General features: G+C 35.5%; 2 protein-coding genes, 2 long non-coding RNA genes and 1 other non-coding gene across 7 annotated transcripts in view; 3 read left to right on the top strand and 2 right to left on the bottom strand.

The window, feature by feature from the left end:
- Positions 1-81: 81 nt before the first annotated feature.
- Positions 82-4,617, bottom strand: Letm1 (Leucine zipper and EF-hand containing transmembrane protein 1). The gene is made up of 7 exons (XM_033472965.2): positions 4,386-4,617; positions 3,516-3,967; positions 3,255-3,425; positions 2,872-3,186; positions 2,311-2,778; positions 1,801-2,235; positions 82-1,729 (listed from the first exon to the last, which is right to left on the bottom strand). The coding sequence occupies exons 1-7, from the start codon at positions 4,441-4,443 to the stop codon at positions 1,343-1,345; spliced, it is 2,286 nt and encodes a 761-aa protein (XP_033328856.2). The 5' UTR covers positions 4,444-4,617; the 3' UTR covers positions 82-1,342.
- LOC117221771 (uncharacterized) lies at positions 4,593-8,062 on the top strand. Of its 3 annotated transcripts, none has more exons than XR_013033838.1 (5): positions 4,593-4,734; positions 4,863-5,286; positions 5,360-6,341; positions 7,744-7,845; positions 8,045-8,062. It is a non-coding gene; the product is annotated as an uncharacterized LOC117221771 (transcript). The 3 variants fall into 3 exon arrangements; XR_013033839.1 differs by having other exon boundaries at positions 5,360-6,336; positions 8,045-8,055; XR_013033840.1 differs by lacking the exons at positions 7,744-7,845; positions 8,045-8,062 and having other exon boundaries at positions 5,360-6,342.
- Positions 8,063-8,802: 740 nt separating this feature from the next.
- LOC117221772 (uncharacterized) lies at positions 8,803-9,665 on the bottom strand. The gene is made up of 2 exons (XR_004490566.2): positions 9,203-9,665; positions 8,803-9,110 (listed from the first exon to the last, which is right to left on the bottom strand). It is a non-coding gene; the product is annotated as an uncharacterized LOC117221772 (long non-coding RNA).
- The window catches only part of LOC117221768 (uncharacterized), a 77,141-nt gene continuing 70,366 nt past the window's right edge, over positions 9,039-15,813 (top strand). Inside the window, exons 1-2 of the mRNA XM_033472967.2 lie at positions 9,039-9,173; positions 11,845-11,920. Of these exons, the coding sequence (XP_033328858.2) occupies positions 9,151-9,173; positions 11,845-11,920 (99 nt within the window). The 5' untranslated portion in view covers positions 9,039-9,150. The remainder of the gene's footprint in view (positions 9,174-11,844; positions 11,921-15,813) is intronic.
- On the top strand, positions 9,516-11,015 carry LOC117221773 (uncharacterized). Its single transcript, XR_004490567.2, has 2 exons — positions 9,516-9,642; positions 9,794-11,015. It is a non-coding gene; the product is annotated as an uncharacterized LOC117221773 (long non-coding RNA).

Genomic DNA, 15,813 nt, shown 5'->3' with positions numbered 1-15,813 from the left:
TTACAAATAATTAAATAAAACATATAAAACGATTATTGTTTATAGATTATGAGACAATGGGTGTGTGAAAATAACAATGACTGTACGTGAACATCTTTAATAAAAATAATCATACACTTAACTTAGGAGAAGTACTTTTTGAGTAAGACTATTATATTTTCTTTTACACAAATAGCTTATTACATGAATAGGCAGTTTAATGCGCAAAAGTAAAAAATTGAATGTCGTTTAGGGCATCAAATACTATCTATGTTCCTTTCCTCTTGAAACTGGTATAACTATTACATAATAACATATGATTCATACTGTAACTTTGTGCAAGTATATGTACACTACTACATAAGTTAAATCAAATTAATCTTATCGCTTCCGTTTCATCATTACTTCGACGATTCTAAATTGTATATCTTAGCAGTGTTTCATTCTCATTTTTATTAATTTGTTTACTTTCAAATTCAATTAAGGTCTAATTTTTAATTTTTCTCTCGTATGCAAGGTACTATTTAGTAGTTAAATGTTGTATGCCTTATATAAATATTCTCTTTATATTCAATACATACACATGGTGGACAATAATCCCTGTTCATGTAATTTACAGTTAATAAAATTATGTTATCTATAAATGTACATTATACTTTTCCTTAAACCTCGATCACAGAGGTTCATAGTTGCAATTAATAATTCTGTAACAATAGTCAATACTCAGACAGATGGAATGATTCCTTACGGTAGTACAATATTTTGGAATTGAGCTTCGTTAAAACAAAAAACAAAGTGCTCGTAAAATAATTTCGTTGTTAATTAGATAATTAAAGTATTGTCACGCACAATTTAAAGAAAAATTCTTTTTCCGTTGTCAATTAAAAATTTTGTAAGCAGAATAACGTTTTTTTTTGTGACCAGCACAATTTGCAATTCCCAGAGACCAAATACCACATTGATGCTATTAAATGCATCGCAGTCTTAATGAAAAAAATTCAGAATCTGCTGTAGTAATAAATACAAAAGTTGGATAAAGGTTCTTTTCTAATGTTCATAGTAAAATTGTTCTATATTACCAAAGATAGATCATGTATGTGTCAGCATTTCATTATGAAGCCTGTTAAAGCATACATGTAACTATTGGAGTTATTCTAGGAAGACTTCCATGTGTCCGAAGCCTTCTTAAAAAACTTCCACTATATATATAGTGCAAGTTTATATGTAGAAACCCATTCGCTAAAGAAATGTATGCGTAAAAATATTTATAGAGATAATAACGCAATATCGCCTTCGATTAAGGTCTGATATAAAGATTGTATTAATAATTACATACATTAATTTATAGTTTATTGTGCGGTGATCATAGCTGCTTAGAGCCTTCCGCTTTTTTTGTCGTCGGTGGGACGCCAGGGGTTAACGAAGGATTTCTCACTGGATCGGAAGAGGAGTCACTCTTAAGAACCGCTTTTTCTCTTGCCTGTTCGGGCGAGCGTGCTCCATAGTCTTCGTCCAGTTCCTCTTTGCCAAAATCTTTTTCAGTAGTTACTGGCGTAGCAGGAACAGGAGATTTTGGTGCAACATACTTTTCTTGAGATGGCTTTTCCGTCTCAGCTGTCGAGTCCTTCTGCAATGACTTCTGTATCTGTTCTTCTACTTCCAGTATTTCCTCTTTATCAATTAATTCGATGAGTTCGTGTACTTGCTTCTTACTTAACTTAATATCTTCCTTTCCAATTAATTCCACTACCTATAAATAGGTAATAAAAATTTATATTGTACTTTACAGAAACTAAACTTTTAAATAGTCATATATATTACCTTGAGAACGTCTTCAATCTTTATAGATCCGTCCCTGTCATCATCCATTTTCGCTAAGATTTCTACTATGCGATCTAATCGATGCTCATCGGGTACATTTTGAATTTTCTTAATGGCTGTAATTAGTTCTTCTATCTTAACCAATTCCTCCGCACTCTTGGCGGAGGGGGATTTTTCCACGTCGATGGTACCAGCTTTTTGTTTAATTTTCTCAGATTCCAGCTGTTCCAGAACCTCGTCCATTTTTCGGATCATCTTATTCACTTTATTGAATAATCGTTTAGCACCCTTGGACTCCTTGATGTCTTCTATGTCCTCTTGACCCTTTGCGGCAGCTTTAATCTCGTGAAGCTCTTTTATGTCCTCCTGGTACTCGGCCATTTCTTCCTTCAGTTCCTTCAGCTCCTCCTTCTCCACCGACATCGACTTCTTGTCCTTTGTAAAATTATTCCTCTGTAAATATCAATTCTATCTACTAGACTAATTCATCAAATTTTTGTTTGTACAAACCTTCCCAATACTATCCAAAGCCTGCTCTAATACTTTCACGTCTGTATTTGTAATTTCGTCAGGTTTGTATGTAGACACTGTTGGTTGCGGGTCGATCTCTTTCTTCTCTTGCCGCTCTTCCTCGATCTTGCGTTCTTCCATCTTAATGATCTCGATATTCGTCTTATGATCCATTTTGCCCTCCTTTTCACCGATTGCGCCCTGAGTACGTGCGACAACAGTATCAGGAAGGGCTGAAATGGTAGCCTTCAACTTGTCCGACATAGGTATCGTCTCCGGGACCATCAGTGCTCGCGAGAGAAGCAATAAAGATGGCGGGACCTTCTTGTTTAAACTAAGATCCAGCCATTGAGACAATTGCTCCTTTAATTTGCTTTCCGGCAAACCGTATGCCCGCATTCCTCTTGCTCTGCACGCTTGCTGCAACTCGCTTCTGGTTAGAGAATCGAGACCTTCTTTCTCTATCAGCTAAAAAAAGTATGCAAGTTGTAGACAAGATGGAATATAATATGTTACAAGACGTACGAAGGATAGAACTCCAATCTAGAAAAGACTGAGCACCTTGTCGTCCGCTGCAAGACTTCTGAGTCTCATTCGAAGCAGGAATCGTAAGAAATTCGTTGTTCCTAGAGTCTGTACATCCAGAACTCTACACAATGCGACCAATTGTGGTCGGGAAAGAGAGTCTAACGTAATTTCGTCTTCGAAGAGTTTGCTAAATTGCATAATATCTTCGTTCGATGCTGGGGTGCCGGAACTCCGAACATTATAGAAAAATTCTGCGAATTCTTTGGCCTTCTTTGATTTGTAGTCTGATGATTGCACTGCCATATCGTCCAATGTTTTTTGTAAAAATTTAGCCATCTCGATTTTGATCTGAAATGAGATACTCGACGATAAAATTCGGATAAAATTGTTTACACATGATAGAGATAAATTCTGACCTTCAATGCTTGTTTCAATTTGTCTTCTTTTTCTGTAGCTGTTTGGAAGGTAGATGGTAGCAAGCCAGGGAAAAGCTTGATAGCAATTGGCAATAGGAACTCCATAAAAGGAACAATGATGAAAACAGAGAAGGGAATTAGCCTGAACATGTCTCCAGTTGTTTTTATAAGCTGAAAACAGTTATCGATCACAATAGTTGAGTCAATTAAATGTCAATATGTATAGTCTATCGAAGTACAAAACATCAATTGCTAAGTTACCAATCTGTGCTCCCTTCTACTAAGTTCTTTGCCGTGCAAAATTCGCCAAACTAATTTTGCTGAAATTTTCATATCCAGACCCAATAATCTAAACCCATGGTAGTAATGAATAATTTCCCCCTTGATTTTCTGCCATATCGTTACTTTCTCTACTACAGCTTTTGTAGTAGTCTGAGCAACGGTTCCCTCTGTTTTATCTTTCAAATCTTTTTGTTCTTTGATATTTTTTACTGTGTCCTCCACTTTGGAAGATGATTCTTGCCCGTTCCATATCGGCGTTGCATAAAATGTGCGAAGTTGTAAATATGGTATACTTATAGTGTTACAGCCTCCTCTTAGTTTGGAGTGTATCAATAATCTATTGTCCCACGAATCTTTTTTACCAGTGTAAACGAGTGCTAAACTTCCATTTATTTGACTGGTATTGTACCATAATTTGAAACAGCCATATTCTGTAAAATATTATATACAATACACAAAATTGTTAAATAATTATTCTAACGGCTGCGATTTTTAACAGGATACCATAATGGTATATATATAATAATACCATAAAACACGCTATCGACGATAAAGTTGCCGTTCAATAGTATGTAGTATTATATCGTGAATATACGAAACCGCTATTATTAAAACTTATTTCACAACATAACCTACCACTTAAATAATTATGTAAATTGTAAGCCTAAGAAAGTGAAAACGTTCGAATAGCATGGAAAGTTTTTGCCGATTTCAAACAGATATTAATAGTTCTATTAAAAAATTTACCTGTTATATAAATATAACATGTACGATATGTAAAAAGCACGCTTTGGAAATTTATATACCATAATTCTACATTTATTATAGAATAGAATGAATTGTACATACGTCGGATTGTTTTACCATGGCCAACTACCCTTGCTTTTGTATGGATCAAGGTATTCATCTTGTATTAAAGTGTTTCTTTCGTGATTTTTGTAGTTTTTTGAAGCCGTGTTTCCCTGCAAATATGTGGTAAAATACGGCCATCACACATCTTCCGCCTTGGACATAGTGATTGGATATCAAAGATCAGCTGCTCGTTAAACTGGTTTTAAGGGGCTAGGGTAGTCACGTGACTTTACGGATTCGGCAGGTCGGTATCTGGCCATACAGATTTGATTACAGAAATGGTATCATCCAAAGATGTGCAGCTGTTTGACAAATACGAAATGGAGCCATCAGCGTTTTCTATTAGGTATGAGAAAGGAACTCGAAAAAAGTACTGTCAACTATAGTAGTGCCTCACCTTAGTGAGTGAAGCGGGGGCAACCAGCTTAATAGCATGAAGCAGGTAGAGAAATCTGATTGGTTGATGCTTCACAGCTAAACAGTGCTGCTCTCGCGGTTCTAGACAAAGAGAGGAAGTTCCGAGTGAGCAAGAGAGTACGGTATCAGCGCAACCGCAAGCAAAACAAGTCATACCGACGAACAATGTAGCTTGTCTCACTTTACCGTGCTTGCATTCTCACTCTTTTTGCGCATCCATATGCCTGGTACTCCAAATCTGAAACATGCGGCGCGATATTCGACTTGCACTTTACGCCCCGTAGGGTTCTCGACCACACAGTCCAGCATATTTGCGAACGTCTTGAAACGGCAATCATTTCTAGAATTATTAAAATTTTCGAAAACCCGTAAGCTACATTTTAGGTAATGGTTTCTACTTTATGAATCCACAAAGTTTTGTTAATACAGCCATCCCAGTACTTGTTAACTATTCTACTGTACGAGAAGGAGTTTAAGTTTCGTAAGCAATGAGTAATTTCGTAATTATCGAAGTTAGAAACAAAACTAGGAATATAATTAAATGCTGTTTGTAGGTCTGGATAACATAGGAAATGGTATTTTATTATCGCATCGACATTACCACTTCTGGAGTAAGGCTGAAATGAATTGAGGAACTGAACGGGTATAAATTATGTTATTGTCGTTGCTTCTATGGTTACGCCCAGGCGAAATATCACCAACATCCTCATCCTGCACAGATCGTTACTGCGCACTTCTTAGACCGTGCCTCGGGAATATTGCACCTTTGCAATGACAGTGCAACTCGGCTGAGAAGGCCCCCACCACCACCCCCATCTTACACACTTCGTGGCCCGAGATATAGGGTTGTGAACCGCCCAGTCTAGCAAGCGAGAAGCAAAGTTCGAAATTATCCTATACAACCTTGATATAACCTTCACATAACCCTGAAAATTGAAATTGAAACTGAAATTCAAATTGAAGTTGAAGCTGAAATTAATGTTGACATAATCTTTACATAACCCTGATAAATTAAACGTGTAGTCTTTTTAAGAAGATATGATTGTAAGTTTCAATTTCGTTTTTCAAATTTTTAATAGTAAAAATCACAGAATTGCGAAATTATTCATTGCTTTCGAAAATCCTTCTCGTAGAGTAGAGCACTGATTGCTGCCCGTCACAGTTGACAAGTATTGGGATGGCTGAATTAACAAAATTTTGTAAATTCACTAACTAGAAAGTATTATTTAAAATGTAGCTTACGGGTTTTCGAAAATTTTAATAATTGTTCGTAAATATGCTGGACTGTGTGGTCGAGAATCCTACGGGGCGAAAAGTACGGAAAAGTACGAATAGGCAAAAGTATGGATGCGTAAAAGAGTGAGACCGCAAGAACGGTAAAGTGAGACGGCCTAGATTTCTTGTCCATGTGGACACATACCGCTGGTTTCGTTCTGTCTCTCTCGAGCATCTCCCGTTCTCCTACTAAAGCAACTGCTTGGGCCTTGAGGATAATAATGATTACTATGATGAAGCAGAATTGCTTACTATGGTGAGGTATGACTATATGTACAAAGAGAAAACTTTTTCCGTATCATTTAAAATAAACCTAACCTAAACCTAACTTGATTGGGATCTGTAATGGATCATAACCTCGTTCTCTTTGACACATTGCACCCGTATCGTGTAAAATGAGCGTATGAAATCAATAAATTGCGTAAATAAATAGTCATGTACTCAAAATATACCTTCTGAAATTAAAGTTGAAGGAAAGTACAAAATTTTGGTTAAAGTAGAGCAAACTATACAAACATGACAATATAAAGATGCATCGAAGCAAAATATTTCATTTAATAAACGTATGAGGAAAGTATAAATAGAGAGAGAAAATATTTTAAAAAATGCATTTATTCATTGCTGTTGTAAACATATAAGTATAATATGTTAAAAAAAACCTGATCAAAGTTAATCGTATAACGAAAGACTTTGTAAATAGGAACTAACTGTTACATGTACTGCAACATGGTATTATACATACAGAGCGAATAGTCATCTGACATAACTACAATCCAAGCTTGCATCTAGCTCCGATTCCACGTTGACAGTCCTTCTACTTAGGCGCTATCTTATAAGCACCAGTGTAACTAGACTTATCAAATTTTTTGCTCTATGTTATCGATATCATGATTTCTGATGTCGGAACGGTATGCTTTTACGGGCTGGTACTTAACTACCTTATATCAGCATCTTTCTCGATGTTTAATGGTATCATCCGGAAAAAGAAGGTTCAGTATAGTGTCTGAATGTCAGACTGTTATCGAAAAAAATCATCCAATGGTATAAAACGATTGGATTCCATGGGTTCGAAACTATTAATTTTTTCCTTACTTTCTAAGACTTATATTACCAAATGTTTGCATAATTCTCATGAAGTCTGATATTCACGCACTGTACTGAACCTCCCTCTTTCAAATGATACCATCACGTAAACCCATGTTTTCGTCTCATTTTGTCGGTAACTGTGTTCTCTACCTTTATCTCGTCGCTAGGGAGTTCCATTGGTTTACGATTGCAGGGATATGTATGCATACAGCAGTAGAGTTGCTAAGTAACTTATTTATGTACTAATGGCGGCTGAACAGTGGTTTAATTTAATTCAAAGTGCTCAAAAAACAGCAATTATTCAAGATGGTAAAATGATTTATTATTTGAATTAATTGATCCTCTTGTTAGACGTTTATTCAAATTTCATTTTGTCAAAATGTCTAACATATTTCAATTTACTTGGTAAATTCTCAAAGTTGTTCTGCTTTTGATTTTATAACCCTGAAATCTAAGTGTTGAACCTAAGTAGGTGCACGTACACACATTTTTGAATTTATAATAATTATTGAAACTACTATTTTTAGGACAATTTTTAATTTTACTGACTATTTTAAAGGACAATTTTTAATTTTAGGGAAAAGAAAAATTCATTTTTTATTAGATGATGGCAGAGAAATGGTAGAGGAATATCACTTAGAAACAAATGTATTAGTGCGAAGAGCATGGAAAGAAAAAGGTAACTTTGGTCAGAATGTAGGTTGGAATGTAGAAATTGGAGATCCTGAACCCAGACAGAACAATATCGAAGTCTGTGGTATACAGGAAAGTTCAAATGCTGTACGTGAAGATTATGTTATAGATTCGTAAAGTGTATTCCCAAAAATACATTTCAAATTGGTTAGTACGTCTACTAACATCCTACGTGTATTTTCTAGCCACTTATTTCTAGAAGGATAACAAAGACTTCGCTTGAGTGGCGTATAAGAAATTTACCATATCCACTGAGCGTATATTCAGTAAGCGCAGAAGATGATGGAACAATAACAATTCGTACCAGTAATAAAAAGTACTTTAAGAAGATAGTAGTCACAGATTTGGAACGCATCGGGTTGAAACCAGAGCAAGACAGAATATCCTATAATCATCAGTATAATACATTAATTATTACGGTATGAAAAATATTTTCTCTTATTTCAGTGTATATATGCAAATCTTATAAGTCCTTAATTCATAGTATAAAAAACCACCTGCACTCTTGGACTTTGAGAAAAAAGTATTGAACGAGATCTTGCAAGTGAAAACAATTAAGGAAGGTGGCGTACAGTGTCCGACAAGCTAATAAAAATCTTTAAGTTCTATTATTTTTTTGTTTCTCGCCATCACCGAAGCCATAATTAATAATATAATTGTGCAACATCTTAATTTTTTAAGAACAAAGAAAGTTTTAAAAAAATGATTTTTAAGCCTTAGCAACTCAGATAATTAAATAAATGTTAATTAACCTATGTAAACGTTACGCATATCACAATGAAAATTGGCTCACCAAATAAAAAAATGAATTTACAATCATTTGCAATTCGATCACTTAAAATATAGATTGTGCATTGAGTTTTCAACTTTTCTGCTAATCTTAATGTTTAATACATTAAAATTTCGAAGAATTTAATGCGAGTTGAAGGAATAGAACAAAATGTTTCAAATTTTTGAACGGTTTTATTCAAACAATTAAGCTGTGAATAATTGGAAATCCGATATTTACATTACACAAATTAATGCTTTAAGCAAACATTATGTTTGTACCAATTAGTAATTTGAAAAAAATGTATGTATTACATAGAATACGTAGACAGGTATTTGGTCAAAAACGAATGAAATTGAATGATACAGAGGCGTTGCGCGCGAAAATCATGGGTCTGATCAATGGTTCTGCGTCGCGCTGACATCTACTGCCTCTCTGCTGCGCATATTTGCTGTGTTAGTGGTTTGCATTTTGGTGTTATGCTTCAAATTTCGTATAAAAACACTTGAATTAGTTACGAATATGCCGAAAAATATACCAGATAGGTACGTAATATGTTTTTTATTTTACATACTTTCGTCAGATTTTCAACAAACATTTAAACTTGCTTGTTTATCGATCTTAATCGGAGGTCACATTGTGTAGAGGTTATGTCATGCCGACTTTCCTTGTTTTTAATTCTTCGGTGTAAGGTGAAGTCGCACTGAGTACAATATTTTTAATGTTCCGACAGTTGTATGAATTGGAATCTGCGTTTTATTTGAAGCATATCTAATATAAATGTTCACTGTTTTTTCCTACTTCTGGTTATCGATTTTTACAGTTTGTCACGTGGCGTATTGGAAAACGAAAATCGAAACATTCTTTAATATTTTGATGGAGAGAAGCGTTAATATCATAGATTTTTGTGTTTGAAATTTTTAATATTTTTTAATGCAGCATGTAAAATTTCAAAAAACTCTCCGCGAGATCGCGCTTTTAGCGTAAAGCGGTTATGCTTAAATGACAATACATGTATGTATTCGTTTTCTGAAAATGTTTTGAATAATTTCTAAGTAAAACAAAATCAAATAGCAGTATACCTGCCGTTATACCATCATATACCTGTGGTTACAAGGAGAAATATAGATGTCACATGTTACATTTTCTTATTTATTTCAAATAGGTACATTAACTTCAAATTGTCAACACTACCGGGCAAAGTATCACAATGTTAGCATGCTTATCTTTCATCGAAACTCACATCATTTTCCCGATTGATACCGATGGAACTGACGTACAAAATAAATACTATAGTAAGCTTTAATACAGAATAATTGGAATTTTAAGTTGAAACAGGTATGTTTTTATCATGAAAATAAGAAATTGACAAACTCACAAAAATTAAACATTGATTAATCGCTGTACGAGATGGGGTTTCATCAGCGGTATTGTGGCGCTCTCTACACTTTAGATCCAAGAATTTTGGAACCATATCGAACGAAACGAAACGAATGCAGTCTAGGTTAGGTAGTAATGTGAGGAATAAATAACTAATAACATTATGTCCGTAATATGATTGGATTCGTTCTAAAACATATTAAAATGACGTTTATAATCATGTTTGGTTTTAATTAGTATGACCAACCGCTGCGGCATAATTTTAGTCGGTAATGTAGAACATGATATCAACATGTTAATAAAATTCTATATAACCTAATGAGCGTCTGAAAAATAATACCAATTTCAATACATGTATTCAAACTTTTCTATAACACACTGAATCAATTTGATATTTTTCATATGTAAAACATTTTTATATTTAAATTATGATTTTAATGCTATAGCTTACCATACAATAATATCTAGTTTTTATTTTCATAAATATGGTTGTACAATCCGTATCAAAACAGTGTTAAGAACAATAGTTGTATTGTTGTTAGGTATGTTTTATAAAGGCGCCTCTTCTATTATTGAAATCTTTTACACATTTACATATTTGGATATATCTAGTCGGACTCTTTTATTGTTTTGTTCTGGCGTAGGTACACATTCTTTTTTTCGTTACATATTTGTAACACCTGTTGCATCTGCCAGGTTCATTCAAACAACATGCACTTGTCCCGTACAACTAGGATAAGCTGCATTAAGACGTTAGGGGTGGTAAAGAAGCCGCCAATCGAAGTTGAAATATTTTTTCGAAATTATAGTATATTATACTATATTATACTATATTATATTATATTATACTATATTATACTATATTATGTTATATTATACTATATTATATTATATTATACTATATTATACTATATTATGTTATATTATACTATATTATATTATATTATTTATTAGAAAAATGTACGTTCTTCTTAACAAAATAAAAATGCGCTAAGGCTGACATTGAATTAAGAGCAAATAACTTAATTCTGTATAAATTGGCGGTGTTAAATTAATTTACAATATATCCGCTCGTGACAATAACGTAATTAATAGGAAGTCTTGGTGTGATATTTATTGTAAAACTTTATACCAAAACACCTGACATTCCACGAAGAAAATTAATTGTTATGTGACACGACGCAAAAACGTATTGCAGAGAAATAGATAAACAAATTATTCGATATAAATAGACATCGAATACTTAAAAGGTTGAATTATACATATATTATAGTGGGAAGAAAAGTGACGAAAATTTGTGATATATCATCCAAAACAGCTTTAAAACTAAATATTTTCGATGATATATTCTATATCATCAGATGTTAGAAAACAAATTGGTAAACAGAACGCATAGTAGCCTTGATCGTATAATTAGTCCAACAGGTCCGTCAGGTGGACTGATTCTGCATATACATATTTGATCGTAGCCATATATATTTACTGTATTAATATCTAATGTTTCGAGAGACTTTTTATGATACACCTGCTAGATACAGTAATGTCTCTCTAATTAACGCTCAGATTGTCCAGAAAAATGGACAATTTGGGATGAGGAGACACGATTATTCGAGCTTTGCGGCTCGTTTTTATAATCGTTGACAATTCGTAACTATAAAATCAAACCGCAAGGCTCGAATAATCGTATCTTCTCTTCCCAAATTGTCCATTTTTGTGGACAATTTGAGCGTCAATTAGAGAGACACTACTGTACATCTATGTGTAGAAGTTGTTAAGTGTGGTAAGTGTTGAAATTTTGTCCTGTGTCACTGTATGTGTTCATATTTTGTGCCGTAGGTGGCTGGAATACAAACCTTTTGGCACGGTAATAAAAGGTACAAAAATTCTGCCGTTCAAAGTACCCCTGAAGGAGGTGAGTACTAATTCACGAATTAATTACATTACTCGTGTCAATCACAGGATACAGTTCTCACGGATATTGCATGAATACATAGCAGGGTGAGCAGCCATTTAATTGATCGTCTAGATTCTAAGCTTCAAATTGAAGATCACAATCTCACGCGTTTCCACCTTTCCCGAAAATTATAGAAGTTCTACATGTAACTTGTTTGCCAAAATTAGGCGCGTTTGTTAGGACAGGCTTTTCATAATTCTATGGGAAAATGAAAGATTGAATAATAACGAAAACGAAAGGTTCTACTCACGGTACATTCGCAGATCTGATTTCTAGGATCGTTGCTCTATACCGTAACAGGTCACTGTTTTTTCGAGCCGCGTTTACCATTCCTCCTCTTCTGCTCTCTCCCATAGTAAATCAATGATCCTCTTCGCGGGGGTCGCGTCGTGGCGGCTTCGAAGTCGAGATGAGATCGCATCGAATTCCAGAAATAGAGGGTACACGGTTACAGTGTCGGCGTCCATGTGTACCAGTTATGTAGGTATGCGCTCGCACGTTTCGTTGGTAGAGTAGGAGTAGAGTGTACGGAGCCGGGCCACCATGAACACCGATGTGAACCAGTGCACTGGTATAGAATCAATTCCGATCACCAATGTTAACTGAAAATTCGGCAACAGATCTTTAACACTAAACCTACCGCGGTCAAAGTGACCGTTTTCTTATTTTGCAATTCTGCAAAGCTCCGAGACTCTTTCGTGGAAAACGCTTGAATAAGTTATATTATTGGAGCAAGTTTGATAATAAAAACTTTACAAATTCCAAATAAATTCGGTCTTCTCACTTTTGTGAAGCAGTATATGGCAGTTAGTATTACTGCTTGGTAGGTTCAGTGTTAAAATGCATCTAACAATGCGGTGTACAGTAATGTCTCCCTTACTGACGCTCAGATTGTCATTTTTATAGTTATCGACAATTGTTAACTATAAAAACGAGCTGCAAGGCTCTCGAATAATTGTACAGTAATGTCTCTCTAATTGACGCCCAAATTGTCCACAGAAACTGGGACAATTTGGGAAAAGGAGATACAATTATTCGAGCCTTGCGCTTTGTATTTTATTTTATAGTTATGAATTGTCAACAATTATAAAAACGAGCCGCAAGGCTCGAATAATCGTATCTCCTCTTCCCAAATTGTCCCTATTTTTGTGAATACAGTAATGTCTCTCTTACTGACGCTCAGATTGTCCACTAAATTGGATAATTTGGGAAGAGGAGATACGATTATTCGAGCCTCGCGATTCATTTTTATAGTTATCGACAATTGTTAACTATAAAAACGAGCCGCAAGGCTCTCGAATAATTGTACAGTAATGTCTCTCTAATTGACGTCCAAATTGTCCACAGAAACTGGGACAGTTTGGGAAAAGGAGATACGATTATTCGAGCCTTGCGCTTTGTATTTTATTTTGTACTTATGAATTATCAACAATTATAAAAACGAGCCGCAATGCTCGAATAATTGTATCTCCTCTTCCCAAATTGCCCCTATTTCTGTGAATACAGTAATGTCTCCCTTACTAACGCTCAGATTGTCCACTAAATTGGATAATTTGGGAAGAGGAGATACGATTATTCGAGCCTTGCGCCTCGTTTTTATAGTTTTTGAGAATCGGTAATTATAAAAAAGGGGCGCAAGACTCAAATTAATCGTATCTCCTCTTCCCAAATTGTCCATTTTTGTGCGCTATCTGGACGTCAATTAGAGAGACATTATTATACAACGTTGTGTCTTGCTATTCATACTAATTTTATATGTATATGGAGATCGATCAAAAATGTTGTACCATCTGGGGGGATGTTGCCACTGCAACATTGTTCCCCTGAATCTGTGCGAACGATTGTTGGAAACATTTCTGGCTTGAATGTCAAGAGCATTTTATTTTGAAATGCGTACGCATTTTGTTCAGTCGTAAGGAGACTGCAGATTTTATGCATGAATGGCACACGCGAATCCCACGATTCTTAAACAGTATGGAATTTAGTAAATGCGATTCTTGTTTTATTTATGCGCATAGCTTGTGTGCTTGCATCGCATTCATATTATAAATCATAATAGTATAAACATCGTGGTAGATACAATTTTTCACGGAAATACCACAAATTAAACAGTGTGATTCCGAGATGACCGGCGCCAAGTTTATTTCGATTGTAATAAAAATTACTCAATGTCTAAACAAATTTCAACGTTACAACATTTATGAAATATGGTTTAACCAGTGACTTTTCGCCCGATCATCGGAGATATTAGTTAAACGTGTCATCAAATTTGTTTATAATTGAAAAAAAAAACTGTTAAAACTGTAACTGTTGCACGAGAGTCGCAAGATTCAATTTCATATGCATAAAATACGCTAAGAGACTGAGCCGTTTAACACGGAAACACTATTTTGGCCGGAAAAACTATTTTCGATTTAGAGTTAAAACGACTTCGGGTCGGCAAAGGGTTGAAGCTGATGGAAGTGCGTTCCCGTTCCGTGAGCAAGAGGTTTAGACTTGAACGAATGTTTACAACGCAGAACTTTCACGCCGAGTAAAAATGGCTCGTAGAAAAGTGCGCGACAGGCGGCACAGAGCGGGGAGGACCGTTCGTCCGTCGATGCTGTTATTGTTATTGCTGTTGTTATCTCGGTAACGGTAAGGCAGGACAGGAAGGGCACCTCGGGCCTCCGGGTGAGATCCCGTATCAGTCGAAGCCAAATTGCTGTATTGTTGCATGCCCCGGCGCGTCGGCCCCGTCCCCGGTCCCAGGTCCCGGCTAAGATATAAACAAACTTGATGTATGCACACTCTTTCGACCGATACGCGCGGCGGCAGTGCTTTTCGGATCGTGAATACCACGAGCGATTGTTTGCCTAGTAGCTGAGCAAACTCCCATGCTGGCTGCCGCTGTGTGATGTATCGTGGTCGTGCTGTGATCCAGCGGCATTCACTGATGTTTCTCGACTTTATGGATAGACGAACGTCCAATGACATCTTTCTCTATCTCTCTCTGCTTTCTCTTTCAGAAGTCAGTGGTCGATTCGGTCTTGTACAGTTTCCGTTCTCGTAATTACATACTCGAAACACTGAAAAGACAATGCAAGAAATAAGCTAACTTTGATACAATTGGAGAAACACGAAATCTCATTGGCAGCATATAATTGTACAGAAAATCATTGGTAACTTGTTTTTACTTGATTGTCGAAAGAAAATTTACGTGATTCGATTGCCACGCGATAAAAGTTTGTGTGCATGCATAGAAAATGAAACATTTTCGCGTTTTAACCCTTAGCGCTCCGCGCGTTTCTCGAGTACTGCCTACCAGCAACTCCGGCACATTTTTGGAGCGGAGCGCCTGAGATAAAGGAAGTCGTATTTTGAGCGGAAAAGACTACACGTCTTTGTGAATGCATTTGATTTTATTTATTTTATAAATATACATTTTCCTATTGTAAATAAAAGATAAATTTTAAATTTTGTAATTCACCATGGTGTGATATCTTTGGTAACAATCTCCCACGCGCATTCTGGGTTTACTTCGACAAGTGTCACAGTATTCACTTTGCCAAATAGAGTTACTAGATATTTCTTTCAAGTTTAGAACATTTTCTGCGTAATTGTTGGTTTCCTTTATAATTTCATTTACCAATTCGCCCGTGAAAAATAATTTAAAATATTGTATCGGCTGTTCAATGTTTGTAGGAACTTGCGGTCCAATGACCTGTGGCAATACACGAAAAGGTATTCTATCTGGAATATGTAATTCTTCCGTAACATCGCGCCATTCATCCAAGTCTTGCAACGAATCTTCGCTTTCACTTTCAATAATTCTCATTCTTCGTCTCTTTGGTAGTATAATTTCGCTGCTA

This window comes from Megalopta genalis, chromosome 7 (assembly GCF_051020955.1).
Source record: "Megalopta genalis isolate 19385.01 chromosome 7, iyMegGena1_principal, whole genome shotgun sequence".
NCBI classification, from domain to species: Eukaryota; Metazoa; Arthropoda; class Insecta; order Hymenoptera; family Halictidae; genus Megalopta; species Megalopta genalis.
The sequence above is the reverse complement of the archived record's forward strand: the minus strand, read 5'-3'. Positions and strand labels throughout refer to the sequence as shown.

Coding starts and splice junctions, on each gene's coding strand:
- Letm1 (XM_033472965.2), bottom strand. CDS start 4,443: ATGAATACCTTGATCCATACAAAAGCAAGGGTAGTTGGCCATGGTAAA. Junction 3,968..4,385: donor CCATGGTAAAACAATCCGAC/GTATGTACAATT, acceptor AATATTTTACAG/AATATGGCTGTTTCAAATTA. Junction 3,426..3,515: donor GTAGAAGGGAGCACAGATTG/GTAACTTAGCAA, acceptor AACTGTTTTCAG/CTTATAAAAACAACTGGAGA.